At 50.3% G+C, this 18,705-nt stretch overlaps 1 protein-coding gene across 1 annotated transcript in view; it reads left to right on the top strand.

Moving 5' to 3' along the window:
* Positions 1-6,738: 6,738 nt before the first annotated feature.
* Positions 6,739-18,705, top strand: part of LOC311318962 (neurobeachin-like) — a gene marked incomplete at both ends in the record, with an annotated part of 100,104 nt that continues 88,137 nt past the window's right edge. The window contains one exon of the mRNA XM_084450396.1: positions 6,739-7,035. Coding sequence (XP_084306522.1) covers positions 6,739-7,035 — 297 coding nt within the window. The remainder of the gene's footprint in view (positions 7,036-18,705) is intronic.

Raw genomic sequence — 18,705 nt, 5'->3', positions numbered from 1 at the left:
TAATCCTGTTTGCAGCAAACTGAAGATTTCTGTAAAAATCTGTATTAAGTACATTTGCTTTCTACCCCAGATGGACACAACTGCGTAATTAGTTTGCCTTAATACACTAATCCACCCCTTCCTTCTCCTCCCAATTCAGACCAAAAGTGTGTCCTCACTGGCAAGTCTGTCCACAATCAGAGGATGGCTTGTGGCGAGACTTGTGGTGCGTGCTGGTTGATAACAATGCTTCCTTCCGCCATCTGGAGGAGATTGCAGCCTTGGACCGCAACCAGAACGCTCATGTCTTCTGCCTGCACTTTGTGACGCTTCCGAGGCTGAACTGACATCTTCACCCGTTCAGCCAAATGTGGGACAGACATCCACTCTCATCCGAGGGCAACACATCCCCTCAGCTGCTATGGGTGGCTGGACAGCTTCTGAATATGGAGCAGATACCCAATGAGGTCAAAGTGGCCATGCAAAAACGTATTGATCTGCTATCCCCATTTCAAGACGCATATTTTAGATATTTTTCGAAAGGGTAAGATATGTCTCCAAGTAGCAACCTAATTATAATTTCTCTGTAATTGTTTTGGATTAGATGGATTTCCCCACTTGGGGTATTGACTGGAATGGGCCAGCTCATCCCCTGATACACAGGAACGTGTTGAGGTTCCAGCTCTTCTCCTAGCTCCATCAGTGACCTACGAGAGCCTGCTGCAGTCACACATCAACCCCTCCCGGACGAGTGAAGTCTATGGAGTAGACATTCACCTGGAGGCTTTGAGCATGGCATATATGGCTGAACACTCAGGTGAGATTTTAAGGTTATGCAACCACTTCCAGCTTGCCTCTTCAGACATGAATCACTATCTGACGAGCTGACATTCTGTTTCTCTCCACAGACCAGTCTGGACAATTGGTGTAGAGATCCCTTAGGGCTGGAACATACCTTTTGTATAAATAATTATAAATAAAAATTGCATTGCTGATTGGATATGTATAGTTTCTACATTTGCAAATCTTACACAGAGACAAGTTGTTTACTGAGAATTCAATCCATCAAAGCTTTATTTGTATAGCGCATTTCATACCCAGAGGCAACACAATGCGCTTTACAGAGAACAAGGGAGGTGGGCATACGACCCACTCTCTACATATTCCAGAGGGAAGCAAAAAAACATTAATCACCCGGGGGCCAGATAAGTGAGCTGTAACAATTCTTCCCTGACCCCTCTCAACAAGGCGATCGAGCAAGCTCCTGGAGTATGTTTGTCTACCGGCTAAGAACATTTATAAAGCAATACATTACATTAAATTACATTTCAGAGTAAGAGAGGCTAAAAAAGCATCATAGGAGAGACATGGCAAATACTGGTGTGTGTTTGCTATGGCCCAGGCCTAAAGCTGGAAGTGGGCTGGTGTATGTCTGTGTGTACGTGTGTGTGTGTGTGTTAACTAAATGCTACGACATCCACAGCAGACACGGGGGTATCTATCAGACTCTGGGATGTCTGCTGGTGACAGTGGGGCATCCACTGGACCTGGTTAGAAGATAGGAGGGAGAGAGAGAGGCACTAGGGAGAGGGAAGGCAGAACAGGGTTAGTAGCACACAGAGCCATAAAAGCAACGAAGATATTAAAACAGGCAACCTGGAGCAAGCTCCTGGAATATATTTGTCTAACGGCTAAGAACATTTATAGAGCAATAAATTACATTAAATTAAATTTCTTATAGTCTTATAGAGGTCTTATTTGAGATCCTCCTCGGCCTCGATTTACTACCCGCCGATTACTGTTGGAAATTCACCAGACCAACGGCTCCGCTTTACCCGGTGGCCACTGGAAACCCTGTAAGAGGGAGACGGGGATTCCCGGGAAGCCAACTCGGTCCCGCCTATGGGGATTAAAGTGGTGCTTTAATTTTGGTGTGGTCCCTCATCCCATACATCGTTCTGTATGGGACCCTGGACTCTGGATTTTTTCGGCCGAGTTTGGACTGTGAATCACCACTGAGGATCACTCTCACACGTCAGCGGCTGTACCCCGCTTTTGGGGCCGGGGCTCGGGGGAAACACACAGGGGCTCTACCCCGCTTTGGGGACCAGGGCTGGGGGTGAGGACAGAGGGGCTCTACCCCGCCCAGGGGACCAGGGCTGGGGGTGAGGACAGAGGGGCTCTACCCCGCCCAGGGGACCAGGGCTCCGGGGAACCACACAGGGGCTCCCCCCTAAGTCATTGCTGGATGGTTGGACTTAAGCGCTCAGAACCAAGTCCAACCATCCAGCAACCGCCAAGGGGCCTGCCCCCCCGACCCCTCCCCGCCCAGGGGACCAAGGCCCCGGGGACCACACCTCTGGGACAGCTGACCCCCAGGAACCTTGTGCACCGGCTGAACCCGCGTACCCACCCTTAAGCACTCCCCCCAGCCACTAAACCCCCAGGGCCTCGGCCTCTGGAGCTCCGTGGCCCTGGTAATCCTTATAACTCTGGGACTTAGGCGCTGAGCCTGCCTGCTCGGCCTGCCTACCCGCTGGCTTACAGCCACGCACAAAATGCATGCATAGTGCATAAAGGCCTCGCAATGCTTATTTCGCACAGAGCCTCGCATATCTCCCAGACGGCCCTGCACATGCATAAGCAGTTTTGCAAAGAGATGCGATCGTTGACTCCAACGTGTGTGTGTGTGTGTGTGTGTGTGTGTGTGTGTGTGTGTGTGTGTGTGTGTGTGTGTGTGCGCGTGTCCATATATATTGCAAATAAGCTTTGAATAAGCAGCAACCTACGTGGCACACGTAACATAATTGCGACCGAATTACTGCGCATGCGTATGTAGTTTTGCAATGAGCTGCGATGATTGACTTCAACGTGTGTGTGTGTGTGTGTGTGTGTGTGTGTGTGTGTGTGCACATACACACACATTGTAAATAGGCGCACACACACGATCCCAGCTTCTGGAGTGCGCCGAAGTGTCCTTGAACAAGACACTGAACCCCAAAATCGCTCATGTGTGGCATAGTGACACAGTAGTACCTACTGTAGTCCTGTCTCCTCACAGCAGGAAGGTCTCCAGGTATTTCTGTGTGGAATTTGCTTGTTCTCCCCGTGTTCGCAAGGGTTTCCCCCATAATGAACCCAACATGAAAAACATGCAGAAATGTATGAAAATCGCCTTATTAGTCGGCCTGATCCAGGTGGGCGAGGTTAGCAACAGGGACATCGTTGAGACGGTCCTCAACCTGGTTCAGCATCGCGTATTTTGTGGCCATGACATCCCTGGCGAAGACAGGAGCACCTGCACGCTGCATACTGCCTGCTCCTGCCTGCTCCTGGCTGCTCCTGCCTGCTCCTGCCTGCTCCTGTCTGCTCCTGTCTGCTCCTGCCTGCTCCTGTCTGCTCCTGCCTGCTCCTGGCTGCTCCTGGCTGCTCCTGCCTGCTCCTGTCTGCTCCTGTCTGCTCCTGCCTGCTCCTGTCTGCTCCTGTCTGCTCCTGCCTGCTCCTGTCTGCTCCTGCCTGCTCCTGGCTGCTCCTGGCTGCTCCTGCCTGCTCCTGTCTGCTCCTGCCTGCTCCTGCCTGCTCCTGCCTGCTCCTGTCTGCTCCTGTCTGCTCCTGCCTGCTCCTGGCTGCCCTGGGAGGAAGAACGATGGGATGGGTGAAAAGCAGGAGAAATAATTCATCGGCAGAGACTCCAGCCACACGTGTGTGTGTGTGTGTGTGTGTGTGTGTGTGTGTGTGTGTGTGTGTGTGTGTGTGTGTTTTGGCATTGCTGCCTACACCGTGTGATGTGTGTGTGTACTCACGGTATGACAAATAAAGATGTCTGTTTGTTTTGTTTGTTTGACAGACCCATGTGTGATTACATGTACCGTATATACTGTACTTTATTATGAGATACACTTAAATATTTTATGGACTACTGGGATAGCTGCCACAAAATGGCCTAGCATGTAGGCAATATCTCTGTAGCAATTTACCTACTCTACTGATGTCTCTCTTATGAAATATTTAGCCCATATTTAGTACTTTGCAAATGTTCCTAGTAGATTTAAACATTTTCCAGGAGCTTGCTCGATCGTCTCGTTGAGAAAGGTCAGGGAAACAATTTTACAGCTAACTTTTTTGGCCCTTGGGTGAACTGTTTTTTTTGCTTCCCTCTTGAAAATGGAGGGGTAGGAATTATCCATCCCCCCTTTGCTCCCTGTAAAGGGCATTGTGTTGATACTGTGTATGAAATGCGCTATACAAATAAAGTTGGATTTGATTTGATATAGGTAGAGATACTGTAGTGTGACATGTGTGAACTTGCTTTTCCTGACAGCATGTGTTGCATGTTACTGTACTGCATGTGTTTGTTGTGTGTGTGTGTGTGTGTGTGTGTGTGTTAGATCCACTACAGCCAATCAAGAGTAAGAGAGTGATGTTTGAGCCATTTGAGCCAGGAGTACTCAGCTAAAAGCTTTCAGAAACACACACACACACACACACACACACACTTACAAATGTTACTTACACAGGTAGGTAGATACAGTAGATGGACGTTAGAATGGTGGATGTAGAAGGATGGATGGTGAGGAGGAGCGGAGAGGAGGGGAGAGAGAGCAGGAGTGGTAGAGGGATGGAGGGAGAGAGATGAGAGGGAGAAGAGGGGTGGAGGTTCAAATAGTGAGGGAAGAGTTTAGTTTTTACATTATTCATCGAACTTGGAGGGGAGGAGGTGAAGAGGGATGGAGAGATAGATATGTAGAGATGGAGATGGAGAGGGAGTGAGGAAAAGAAACGATAAGAGAGAGAGAGATAAGGAGAAAGGAGATAAGGAGAGAGGGGATAAGGAGCCAGGGTTAGGGAGCCTAGGAAGCCAGCCGGGGTGACCAAAACTGTGTTGTTTGGTTTTTCTTACGTTTCAGAAGATGGAAGATGGTTTCGGTGATAACAAGGTAGACTACTGTATTACTGTACAGTATCCTGTCACATCATTATAAGTAGTTCCAGGGTATGGAGGGGGTATGGCTAAGAGAGCTAGGAGGGAAGCAGAGAGGGAGGAGGCAGGAGAGGAGACTGGGACGTCAAGCAGAGAAGAGAAGAGTGGGATGGATGGCGGGAGTGAAAGTAGGACAGATGAATATTTTGGGCTTTGAATTTATAAACAGGTTGTCTGAGACCCAGCCACTCTGAACTGGTTGAACTAAGTTTCAACTGCCTTGCACTGATGTTGGGAATGTGTATGCGTGTGTGTGTGTGAGTGTGTGTGAGTGTGGCCACAGACACAGGGATTAGGGGTCCATTTCAGAATCAGAATTATATGTTTATTGCCATGCAGCTTTACAACGTACTAGGAATTTGCTTTCAAATTTCAAATTGCCAATGCAGATCCCAAGATCTGATAAATTGTTATGGTTCGGGCCGGGTCCACCCCGGCTCACCCCCTGCTCCCAGTCTGGACCTGCGTCCCTGCCCCGGACCCCTGATTCGCCCCGGACCCCTGGTCCACTCTGCTCGCTCCCGGTCCAGACCCCCTTGTCTGGGTGATTGTCTGCACCTGTGTCTCGTTATGTCTTGTTGCACACCTGTACGTTATTCCTTGATTGTTATCCCAGAGTATATAAGCCCTCCTGTTTCCTTTGTTCTCTGTCGGTTCATTGTCATATGTTAGTGCGTTTCCTCCCGGTGTTACTTGTTTATTTTTTTTAATTAAATCTTTATTCTTTGAACCTGCACTGCCTGCCTGCCGTCTGCTTATGGGTCCTATCTCCATCTACCAGCCTCAAACCCTAACATAAATAAATAAAATGAAAAAAAAAAAATAGAAATAAACAAAACAGAATGCTAGGACATCACTAAGGATGCCAAAGGTTAGACTGAACAGGCCCAAACAGTCTACAGTGGTGAGCATGGCCACTTTTCCCCTGACTTATTCACTGTCCCTTAAACAGTAGGCCTATTTATGACATTTATATTTACCAGAGGTTTAACAACCACTCTTTTCATGTTCAGCTTTCTGTGTGTGAATATGGCTCTTAGATAGCCTACTGTTTATGTATAAAGCCAGAGGTGTTCTGCGGCCCATATCGTTAGAGACATCAGAAATACAGAACAGTAAAACCCACCCCTGGTGTGGCTTGGTGTACGCTGAGGCTCTCAGTCCTCTGTTGTGCTTGTACTGGGAGGCCTGTATCACTATGGGAAGATCTCTTCCTCCCCAAATACGGTGCCAGGTCGTAGGGTGTTTGGGGATACAGCCGTCAATCCCAGAACATCATATATGATGCTATAGCAGTTAATGTGCACATGGACGACTGCGTTTGCAGCCTCCAGATCTCTCTCCTCAGTACGCAGGCGTGGCGAACACGCACACCCGCAGACAGGGGGCGTCAACATGGCGCTTTAACGGTCGACGACCGCACTGACTGCAACCTGCCAGAGAGAGAGAGAGAGAGAGAGAGAGAGAGAGAGAGAGAGAGAGAGAGAGAGAGAGAGAGAGAGAGAGAGAGAGAGAGGGGAAGAGAGAGAGTAGCCTGCCGTTGTAACAAACGTCGAGATTCGCATCTTTATTCGTCAGCCGTATGAATAGTGTCGCATCATCAGGAGGAGGATAGGGTGGATTCGAAGGATTTTCAACCCTTCTTTTATACCCCTGTTTCCCTGTTTCCCTCTTTCCCCGCGTCGTTCATGTGTTTCGTGCGGCAGACGGCTGCGTTGTAGAGCAGAGGTGCGGGAGACCAGCGGCGGCCGCTCCTCTCCTCTCGTCTCCAAGGGGAAATGTCGAGCGAGAAGCCGGCTCCAGCACCCCCAGGCTCGGCTTCACTCACGGCCCCGGACCGAGACGCTCATCCTCCCCACGCCTGCTCCGGGCAGCAGCCGCAGGTCGCGACGGGCGCCAGCTCTGTGGTCGGGGACAGAATGGTGTCTGCAGCCGGCTCCATGGTCCTCCCGGCCGGGGTGATCAACCCCGCCGTCCCCATCAGGAATATACAGATGAAATTCGCCGTATTGGTCGGCCTCATCCAGGTCGGCGAGGTTAGCAACAGGGACATCGTTGAGACGGTCCTCAACCTGGTAAGTTGAGCATCGCGTATTTTGCGGCCCCATAGCAGAATCACTGCGCCCTAAACCTTCCTGGAGCTTATGTTTTATTTACGATGCCGATCCCGTGTTGTGATGGTTCTAGAACTGGGATGAGGTCACTGTTTGTTCAGATGATGGATGTGCTGTTTTTCTGTCGTGCGGACGATGGTTAAATATCTAAAGAAGACAAGCTGAAGGGTTTGCTGTTGTAAACGCTGCACAGACCGAAGCATGTGACCCCGCCGTGGGGCTATAGATACAGCCATTGTTGACTTAAGACCCGGTTTTGTCAAGATCAGCCGATAATGAGACAGCATTGCAATAAGATGAAAATGACAAGAAACAAATCCATGGAAATTCGCATAATTAGGCTGTGTAATGTATCCGGTTTGGGTCAAACTAATGAAAACTAACCGGTTTTCCACTGACCCTGAACACCCCTTCCCTGAAACATGACAGATCATAGGCCTACATGTCGAATGTGCTATGTTGCGCACAAATGCTGTTAGCTCTCTGTTGGAAGGGCATCCGTGTAGCCTAGATGTGCGTCTGCGTTATTTCCAGCCTATATGCTGAATGAACTGCGAACAAAGGCCGAGCTTGTTGAACCTAGCATGGAGCTATGCTGCTGCCTTATGTAGGCTAACCGGGATGACTCAAAAAAGCACTTGAGCCATTGTTAGCGGCATGCAGGCCTAAGCCCGCTGTTTAGCTGAAGCTCTGGAGGTTTCAGACGTGTTGACACTGTGTGATATTCGAGCCTAACGGTGCACCTACACCCTGGATGTGCTGGTGCATCCGCTTAGTGGATTTAGCGAGCCTGTATCCTGTGACAAGCGATCGGTAGGTTAACGGTAATGAGGCTATAACGGCCTCTACCTGTCTCCTCCTACCTTGTCTGGCCGGAGCGATGCGAGGGCCTATCCTATCCTATCCTATCCTATCCGGTGGATATATAGGCTAAGGGGATTTAAACCAGCGGGGGGGGTTGGGCCTACATGCTCATGTCGTGTCCCGTTACGAAACAGATCAGTAAACGTACAGTAATGCGCCAGGGGGATCTGGAGCTTTTCTGCTTGTTGATCCGGGTGTTTCACCCTTCATAATAACGCTCCCGATGGCGTTGATCTGTCTGACGTGACGTTATGGCTATTTAGATGATGGACTGGGCAGATGAAATAGGCCTATGCTGATGATGATTATTATTATCATGTGGGCTTAGCTGTACCCTGTCATCTCTATGCACACGGGGCTGTTATTTTAGGCCTAGCCGCTTACATCACCTCTGTCCTAACGTTTATCTCCGTGTGAGGGTTTGGGCATCTGTCGAGGGCGAGTCGAGTGAGGCTAGAGTCTTGTTGGAGCGTTTCCATTATCTGTGTGTGTGTGTGTGTGTGTGTGCGTGTGTGTGTGGATGATGTGAGCTTCGCTAGCTCTCCCCACGCTGCTTCCCCTTACGATTAAAGTTTCCCTTCTCGGTCGCTCGATAGGCCCGATAGATAGATCTGCTCTAGGCTGTTGTTGTGTGGAGGATGAGGAGGACGACGACTGAACCGCGGCTGGCCTCGTCGGTCAACAGCAGCAGCGCCATGCATTCGAAAGCAGCTGGTGGATGAGGAGGAGAAGAGAGAGAGGGGGATGAGAGAGGGGGATGAGAGAGAGAGAGACGAGGGTGGGGGAGGAGGAGAGAGCAGGGATGCGGCAGTGGCTGTGTGCTCAGAAATCACCAGCTGATGCAGCGGAAGAGGAGAGCGGACAGCCGGCCCTCGCAGGGGGCCTCGGCGGAACGGAGCGACGTGTCGCGACAGATTTCACACTCCGTAGCCGAGGGCCTTTGTCAAAGATTAGGCTACATCTCGGACTTCTAATGCACCTAGAGCTGATATACATTTATATTTCTAGGATACCTTCAACTAGGCTATTCTTCCTTCAAGACATGGAAATCGGTGGCAGCCTATCTGGTCAGGTTCAATAGCGGCCTGGTCGAGGAGATTCTATTGTTCTGCAGCCTTAATTAAAAGGAGCCGTTGTGAGGCTGTGTGTCTTGAGAGCGGTCGTATTTGTCTGCTGTGGCCTGGCCGCTCCATTATTTAGGCTGACTGGGGACCGCAGAGTGGCGCCCCGGCAGACCGCGGCCTATTGATCAGTTGGATCAAAGCGGACGGAGGGGCAGATGTATGCGTCGGGTCGGTCGGTTGGGATTGACCTGCTGTCCAGCTCACAGCTGTATGGAGATGGAGGTTCTGGTCACTGCACCAATGTGGCTTATGTGAAACCCCCATTTACACACACACACATACTCGCATGCACAGCACGTAACACTCACATGCACAGCACGCACACACACACACACACACACACACACACACACACCCACACACACACACACACACACACACACACACACACACACACACACACACACACACACACACATATAAGTATATAGCCATGATGTTGCCATCAGCCATCATCAAGGCATCTCTGTTGTCAAGGAAACCTTTCTGAGCTCCTCGACTCCTGAGCCGGTGTCTGTCCAGAACCGACGTCTCTCCAGAACCCACGTCTCTCCAGAACCCTCGTCTCTCCAGAACCCACGTCTCTCCAGAACCGACGTCTCTCCAGAACCGACGTCTCCCCAGAACCGACGTCTCTCCAGCCCGGCCGCTGCTTCCCTGCTCGCTCAGACCCAGCGTTCACCCCGACTCTCAACATCTCATCTGGCCGGGCAGAGCACCAGTGACTGATATCTTAATTTAGTTCCATACAGTGACAGGATTCAAATTCCACCGCGTTACATTATAAACCAAATTGAAAATGCTTACAAGCTTATAAATCAACGGCGTGGGTCTGGTCTAGAAGGAGCTGAGCAGCTCATGGCTCTCTGCCGTGAGGGTTGGCTGGTTCTGCTCACCGTCCGGGAGAGACGACCAGGCTTCTAGACGGAACCCGCTGGTTCTTGTATAGACGGAACCCGCTGGTTCTTGTATAGACGGAACCCGCTGGTTCTTGTATAGACCTTTCTCACTGGCGCTTTTGGTCGTGATCGAGTCAAACCATGCCGCCATGATTTGCGTCTCGGTCGCCGGTTTGAAACACGCCCGAGCGGCGCCCCCGGGTGGACCATCTCCGGGGGCGGGGCCGAAGCTCGCCAGCCCCGCCTCCCAGCGGGTGGCGGTGACGTCAGACTAGCCTCGCGTCACCAGTCTCTCCTCGGGGAGAAGAGCCTGGTATCTATTTACTTCACTGCCTTAAGCCCGCCCCATCATCCGGCTGGAGCCTGTAGAGCCCGCCTCCAACATCCGCTTGCTTTATTTTTCCTTAACCGGTAGTTCTCCTCGCATCTTCTTTTACAATTTTCGTCGGTGTTACGCCTTGTGATGCCATCGCGAATGTTATCTACTCTTAACTTCACCATGTGCAGCCTACAGTAAAAACATTACAACTGTTCGTCTTCCGGTCCAGACCGGATGATTACGCGCTTCCGCTCTAGACCGGCGAAACAACACCGAACGAGAAAGACCCCAGACTAACGTCAGACAGGCTCGGGCTTTCTCTCTCCTGCTCCAGTTTCTCTCCGGTAGCCCGCCGCTCACAAACCAAGTGCGCCCGATCCAAACATGCATTTGTGTACGCGCCCACACTTCTCACGCACTTTGGCTTCAGCACTATATGCTCTTGGTCTCTTGTTTAGAAAGGAGATGCACTCGTGAGCTCTGGCGAGTTGTAGTACACTGACTGCCTACATTAAACGCAACGGATAAAAGCGTCTTCTAATGTAAATGTGATGTGATGTATTTTCTGTCAAGAATCTTCTATTCAGCCCGACAGTGAAGTCCATGAAGTAGGCCCACTTCCAAAAAGATGGAATGAAGGAAGTTTAATGTCATTAGTTATCGATGTATCGGTTTGTAGGCTAATACCAATTCAAACGGTGGCAGTTGGTGAAAGTCAACACTTACAGTGGCTTCAACGGTCCCAATGTTTTTCTGAGGACTGTTTTGTAGTGCTCCCTGCGATCTATCCAAACATCTGAAAGGTGTGCGTGCTCAAATGCGTAATGGCGGCATAGTGTTACAGTAAGGGAATCACAAGGGGTTTTCCTCAGTTCCAGTTCAGCTGGTTTGCGAATACGAATCGCTTCTTTTAATTTGAGTTTCACCCATTCTATTTTCTGTCAAAAATCCTCTATTCCCGTTTACCTCGACAGTGGAGTTCATGAAGTACTTCCAGAAGGAAACGGAGAAACACAGGTGTACTATTCCTGTAACAAACAGACAAAAGTAATGTGGGACAAGAAATGACTGACCTATATTCAGTAAAAAATAATCCGTTTTTATTAGCCTACTTAAAAAAGAAACTACCAGCAACCAGCGTTGCACAGGGCAGCAGTTGCAGTTACCAGTAGGGCTGGGTATCGAGTCCAATTTCAAGAATCGATTCCGATTCACAAGATTCAGAATCGATTATCACGATTCGATTCGGTTAGTGTTACTAAAACCTGTTTTTTTTTTTAGCTGTAACCTTAATTACATGACTGCCAAGTTATGCAACACATCAATACTAAGGCTAGGTATCGATACCGATTTCCAAAGATTTATGAATGAATGAATCCTTGAATGAATTAATGAATTAATGAACTATTCATTCCTTCATTTATTCATTCATTCATTAAATAAAAGATCGATTTTGGGATTCATGAATCGATTCTGAATCATTTGATTCAGAATCGATTCAGAATCAATGAATCGATTTTTGAAACCCAGCCCTAGTTACCAGCGTTGCACAGGGCAGCAGTCAACGGCGCTAACGAACCACTGGCTCAAGACGAGCTCGTCAGTTAACGACACACCTTCAAGCGGGCAGCCCTGTTGTAATGGAGATGCAATACCCCGACGGTGGGAGTCAATCCGAGTCAAACCGAGTCAAACCGAGTCAGACCGAGTCAAGCCGAGTCAAACCGAGTCAAACCGAGTCAAACCGAGTCAGGCCGAGCCAGTCGGTTAGCTGGCAGTAGCCCCCCTCCCCCCTCCCCCCTCCTGGTCTCTCCATAGCTCTCTCTCCCCTGGGGAACCTCTCATTAGTCAGGTCCATGTGTCTCACAATCGCCAAGGTCAGAATAGAGTCTCTCTAACACCACACTGTCAGCACAATGAAGACCACCCCCCCCCCCCCCCCCCCCACACACACACACACACACACACACTGAGTCAGCAATAATGTGCCTTACAGTGCTCTTGTCAAGAAAAGCGATATATACAGTATGTACTGCATGTATTATGCTCCAACACTGACAACAATACAGAGAGAGAGAGACAGAGAGAGGGATGAGCACTCAAAGAAAGAGGATGAGGAGAAAGGAAGGACATGTGTACACGGAGAGAGGGAGAGGGAGGAAGAGAGACCGACCGAGAGGATGGAGGGAGTCGGAGATGGAGGAGTTGGGGTCACGGGGAGGTCGAGCTGTTTTCTGTTCCGGTTCACGGCTGAACTTCTACATCACCCCTATTAGAGAGTCTCACTCTCAACACGCGCACACACACATGCACACACACACGCACGCACGGCGCACACACACACACGCACGCACGCACGCACGCACGGCACACACACGTACACATACTCACAACGCATACACAGCCAATCATACCTTGGGAAGGCTTTTCTAAGCTAAGAAATAGCACAACCCAGCTCTCCCGCAGAGAGAGAAAGGGAGAGAGAGAGAGAGAGAGAGAGTTATTGAGAGATTTTTCAGGAAATGTATGAGGCAGGCAGGAAGTGGGAGTGAGGCCTGGGTGACTGATAGCCCTGTTCCACCTCCATATTGAGGACATGGCAGGGAAATGGGGTTGTCTTACAAGCCCTGTAAACAGGAAATGCAGGTAGCGGTGCCAGCCTAGCAGACAGGAAGTGGGGGTGATGGCGGGGGTGATAGAGAGGACATGGTTGTGTCTGTAGCTCATCATGTAACACACACACACACACACACACACTGTCCTCTGAGGTTAGTATCACTGTATTCCATCCTTTCTGGAAGGTGCCACATGACGTGACGGTATCCTTCATGGAGTGATGGTATCTTTCATGGTGTTTACCAGCATCACAAATTAATGTAGCCGACAGTCAGTCCCTCCAGAGCTCCCAGTCAGTCCCTCCAGAGCTCCCAGTCAGTCAGTCCCTCCAGAGCTCCCAGTCAGTCCCTCCAGAGCTCCCAGTCAGTCCCTCCAGAGCTCCCAGTCAGTCTCTCCAGAGCTCCCAGTCAGTCCCTCCAGAGCTCCCAGTCAGTCTCTCCAGAGCTCCCAGTCAGTCCCTCCAGAGCTCCCAGTCAGTCCCTCCAGAGCTCCCAGTCAGTCCCTCCAGAGCTCCCAGTCAGTCCCTCCAGAGCTCCTAGTCAGTCTCTCCAGAGCTCCCAGTCTTCTAGCTCTCTACTCTCTCCTTCCTCACTACTATCTCCTCTCTCTCTCTCTCTCTCTCTCGCCCTGTAAACAGGATATGCAGATTTTTTGTTAACAGGAAATGCAGGTAGTGGTGCCAGCCTAGCACACAGGAAGCGGGGGTGATGGCGAGGATGACAGAGAGGACATGGTGGTGTCTGTACAGTAGCTCATCATGTAACACACACACACACACACACACACACACACACACTGGCCTCTGAGGTTAGTATCACTGGTTAGTATCTCATCTCTGTCTCTCTCTCTCTCTGGAAGTCGTGTCTCTCTGGCTGATGGGGAGGGTTTGATGAGGGGATCAGAGGAGAGATGAGGGTCCGTACGCTCTCAGCTACTGCAGGCACTCAGCGTGTGCGCATGTGTATGTGTGTGTCTGCGTGTGTTTGTGAAGGGTAACGCACCCGCACACACACACACACACACACACACACACACACACACACACACACACATACATACAATCACACACACACACGCAAACACACATCCACCCACGCACATGAAGAGTGCAATAGACAGAGGATGGGGGGATGGTTCTCTGTTTCAAGGTCACTCACGACCTTCGTATTTATCACACAGCTGGGTTGTGCTGAGGTGTGTGTGTGTCTGCGTGTGTGTGTGTGTGTGTGTGTGTGGAGAAGTTGAGTCATGTTGCGTTGCTGTTGAGGATAGGGGAGAGAAAGAAGTGAAGGACATGCTTGTCCTTCGCCTGTTTCAACACCTGAGTGAAGGACTATATTCTGTGTGGGTGCGATGAGTCTTGCCAACCCCCCCCCCCCCCATGGAGCCTCATCACAGTATGTATATCAGGGGGCCTACAGAGACGGGGATCCTTCTTACTGATGCAGCAGTCTGTTTTCTTCAGCCAATCACGTTATAAAAACATGTCAGCGATCCAGCAGTGACTTCCTAAGGCATTGCTGAGCAGCAGGCCTGGGTACCAATCAATCAATCAATCAATCAATCAATCAATCAATCAATCAATCAATCAATCAATCAATCAATCAATCAATCAATCAATCAATCAATCCATCAATCAATCAATCCATCAATCAAAGCTTTATTTGTATAGAGCATTTCATACCCAGAGGCAACACAATGCGCTTTACAGAGAACAAGGGAGGTGGGCATACGACCCACTCTCTACATATTCCAGAGGGAAGCAAAAAAACAGTAATCACCCGGGGGCCAGAAAAGTGAGCTGTAAAAATTCTTCCCTGACCCCTCTCAACAAAGCGATCGAGCAAGCTCCTGGAGTATGTTTGTCTAACGGCTAAGAACATGTAGAAAACAATAAATTACATAAAGGTACATTTTCAGAGTAAAAAAAATCATAGGAGAGACATGGCAAACACTGGTGTGTGTGTGAGTGTGCCTGGGCCCAGATAGAGGCAGGGGTCGGGGTAGGGTGGGGGTAGGAAAAGGATACGGACCCGGGTTAGGGGAAGGGGGACTGGGCCCAGGTCCAGGCCTAACGCCGGAAGTGGACTGGTGTATGTCTGTGTGTACGTGTGTGTGTGTACATGTGTGTGTGTGTTAACTAAATGCTACGACATCCACAGCAGACACAGGGGTATCTATCGGACTCAGGGTGGTCTGCTGGTGACAGTGGGGCATCCACTGGACCTGGTTAGAAGATAGGAGGGAGAGAGAGAGAGGCACTAGGGAGAGGGGAGGCAGAACAGGGTTAGTAGCACACAGAGCCATAAAAGCATCACGGATATAAAAACACAACGTGCGCGTTCAGGGCAACCTAGAGCGAGCTCCTGGAGTACCACACCAGAGTGCTCCGACGCGGAGCGCAGGCAGGCTAGTCTGGAGTAAAACGCCACAAAACATCGGCATAGGGGCGGAGCCAGCACCTACAGCACCTTTCAAATCCAGCTGCATTTGAACATATTTCCTCGGCAGCGTCTTAATTGGGATAAAATGAAAAACTTGCCCAGCCCAGAAAAGAAGAAAACCGTAGCTAGCCAATTGTAGCTAGCCTGAAATGAGTTAACGTGGAAGAAAGTCCAAGTAGCCTAAATCTCACTTTATGTGCCAGATACTGTACGCTACCGACAGCTCGCAATAGTGCAGAACTCGTAAGCAATACTCTAAAAGTGGAAAGCTGCGGTCAGTGACCAATCAGTGGCCTGATCAGCCTCCCCGCACAGCCCACTATCTGCGCGGGCCAATCATTCTCCGCGCACGAAAATCCAAGCGTCTTCTCATCGGTTTCCACGAATATCATCGTTTTTACGCCGAGGGCCAGAGTGTTTTCTGGGTACTCAGATTACAGACAGGCTAATGGCGGCTAAACAGCTAAACCGCTCACCTCTCTGCCTCTTACCAGTGTTCCTCAGACAGAATCCTGCTCCACTTTCCCCAAATTCCTGCTCTGTTGCCATAAGCTGTGACTTCCTGGTTTCCGAGGCTTTGCCCGATAAGCTGCGCCAGATCTGGGGATGAGGGACCCTGGGAGGAAAGCGTCACAAACACAGAAGAGAATAACAGAGCTTCTGGTCTTTTTCTAACCACGCCATTGTTGGCGCTCTCTCTCCCTCCATCTCTCCCAGGCTCTTATCTGCTCTGAGCAGATTCCTATCCCCTCTCTTCTCACACTCATTCCCCCAATAAGCTCATCCCTCCTTCCCTCAGCGGCGGAGGGGTGGAAGACTGGACTGTGATGGAGAGCTAACTGAGGAGCCTGGGAGGGTTTCAACTCCTCTCTCTCTCTCTCTCTCTCCCTCTCCTCTCTCTCTCTTTCCTCTCTCTCTCATCTCTCTCTCTTCTCTAAAGTGGAGGGGGCCTCCACTCCTATGTGTTAGCAGGGGAAGGACACAGGGCAGATGGAGGAGAGGAAGCCTCCCCAGACTATTGAGACCCCCCCCACACACACTCCTCAGTCTCCCAGCTCTGTTCCAGCTGAGGGTGCACAACGCTGATGGAGAGGGGGATGGGAGTGCGTGAGGAGCAGAGAGAGAGAGAGAGGGTGTTCAGATCTAGACACGCCCTGGCAAGAGGAGGAGAAGATTACAGCTGGAGACTTGCGGATCATAGCTGGAAGAATGGAGGGATGGAAAGAAGAGACAAGTTGGCAGAGAGAGAGAGAGAGTGTGTGAGGAAAATGGAGAGGGAGGTTGAGAGGGAGGGAGAGAGGGAGGGAGAGGGGGAGAGGTGCCTGGGGAAAGAGAACGGAAGGTTCTAGACTCATGATTACATGAACAATGTGTCTATGATGAGGGACTGGGGCGAGAGAGAGAGAGAGAGAGAGAGAGAGAGAGAGAGTGTATGGCAGTATGTGTGAAAGACAGTACTCCAGTCCTCAGGGTTCAGCGCGTGTGTGTGTGTGTGTTTGTGTGTGTGTGTGTGTGTGTGTGTGTGTGTGTGTGTGTGTGTATCTTCTCAGCAGACATCTCTGGTAACCAGGGTTGCTGAGGGCCTTCATCATCTTTCGCCCCATGTTACCCCCTCTCTTTCTCTACCTCCTCCTGTCCTGTCCCCTCTCTACCTCCTCCTCTCCTCTCCTGTCCCCTCCCTCCCCTGTAGGGTGGCTGTGTCTCAGGAGGTAGAGCGGGTCGTCCAATTATCTTAGGGTCGGCGGTTCAAATCCCGGCTCCTCCTGTTCACATGTCGAAGTGTCCTTGGGCAAGACACTGAACCCCAAATTGCTCCCAATGAGCAGGTTGGAACCTTGCATGGCAGTTGCCGCCATTGGTGTGTGAATGTGTGTGTGACTGAGTGAATGAGAGGCCTTCATTGCAAAGCACTTTGGATAAAAACGCTATATAACTGCAGTCCATTTATCATAACCATTTCCCTCCTCTGCTCCCTCTCCTCTCCTCTCCTCTCCTCTCCTCTCCTCTCCTCTCCTCTCCTCTCCTCTCCTCTCCTCTCCTCTCCTCTCCTCTCCTCTCCTCTCCTCTCCTCTCCTCTCCTCTCCTCTCCTCTCCTCTCCTCTCCTCTCCCCGCCCCGCCCCGCCCCGCCCAGCCCAGAGGCCAGGCAGTAGGAAGGCAGGTCTTGTTCTGGAACATTCTACACTACGGCGACTGCCTCTGTCTTCTCTTTAACATGTTCTGTTTCTCTGAATCCTCTCATCTCTGCTTGTTCTGTTGTGGTGGTGTGTGCACACCTGTGTGTGTGTGTGTGGTCTGTGTGAGGTGAGTGAGGTGAGTGAGTGAGTGAGTGTGTGAGTGTGTGAGTGTGTGTGTGAGTGAGTGAGTGAGTGAGTGAGTGAGTGAGTGAGTGAGTGAGTGAGTGAGTGAGTGTGTGTGTGTGTGTGTGTGTGAGAGAGAGAGGACTGGTTGTTGTTTGACTAGCCTTGTGGTGGAATACTCATTTTTTAACTTGAGGTGACGCTCAGAGTGCTCTCTCGCGCACACACACACACACACACACACACACACACACACACACACACACACATACACACTCATACACACACACACACACATGCACACACACACACACACACACACACACACACACACACACACACACACACACTGCCTCCTTCCTACTTGTAGCCCAGCTCCTCTTTGCCTGGCAGGAGTGATTTTATATTCATGTTGGCCTATTTCTCTTTTCCCCTGATACTCTCTTCCCTCCCTCTCTCTTCTCTCTCGTCTTCCCTCTCTCTTTCTCTCTTCTCTTCCCTCTCTCTTCTCTTCCCTCTCTTCTCTTCCCTCTCTCTCTCTTCTCTCTCGTCTTCCCTCTCTCTTATCTCTCTCCGCATCTTTCTTGTCCCTCTCTCTTCTTCTCTCATTCTTTCTCTTTGTCCCCTCTCTCGCTCTCTTCTTCCTCTCTCTCTCCTTCTCTCTCTCTCTCTCCTTCTCTCTCTCTCTCTCTCTCTCTCTCTCTCTCCCTCATCTCTCTCTCTGCTCACACACATCAGTTAGCGGTTCAGGTGTTCAGATGCTGCAGAGGGCATCGGGTGGTTATGGATTATGCAGTGAATGTTGACACAAACTCTGCCATAGGCAACACACACACACACACACACACACACACACTGTACGTACTGTATATCTTGGACAGGCACGAGACATGTGTTGATCGCACTGATTATATTCTAGCTACTTTCATCTGCATGTTGTATTTAGCACTTCCCCTCCACCACCTATTAAGACCTGTGTGTTTCTGAGCAGTGACAGCTAACATGCTATCAACACACTATTATCATGCTATTAACATGCTACTAACACATTATTAACACGCTATTAA

Source organism: Borostomias antarcticus (assembly GCF_949987555.1).
Source record: "Borostomias antarcticus genome assembly, chromosome: 15".
NCBI classification, from domain to species: Eukaryota; Metazoa; Chordata; class Actinopteri; order Stomiiformes; family Stomiidae; genus Borostomias; species Borostomias antarcticus.
The sequence above is the reverse complement of the archived record's forward strand: the minus strand, read 5'-3'. Positions and strand labels throughout refer to the sequence as shown.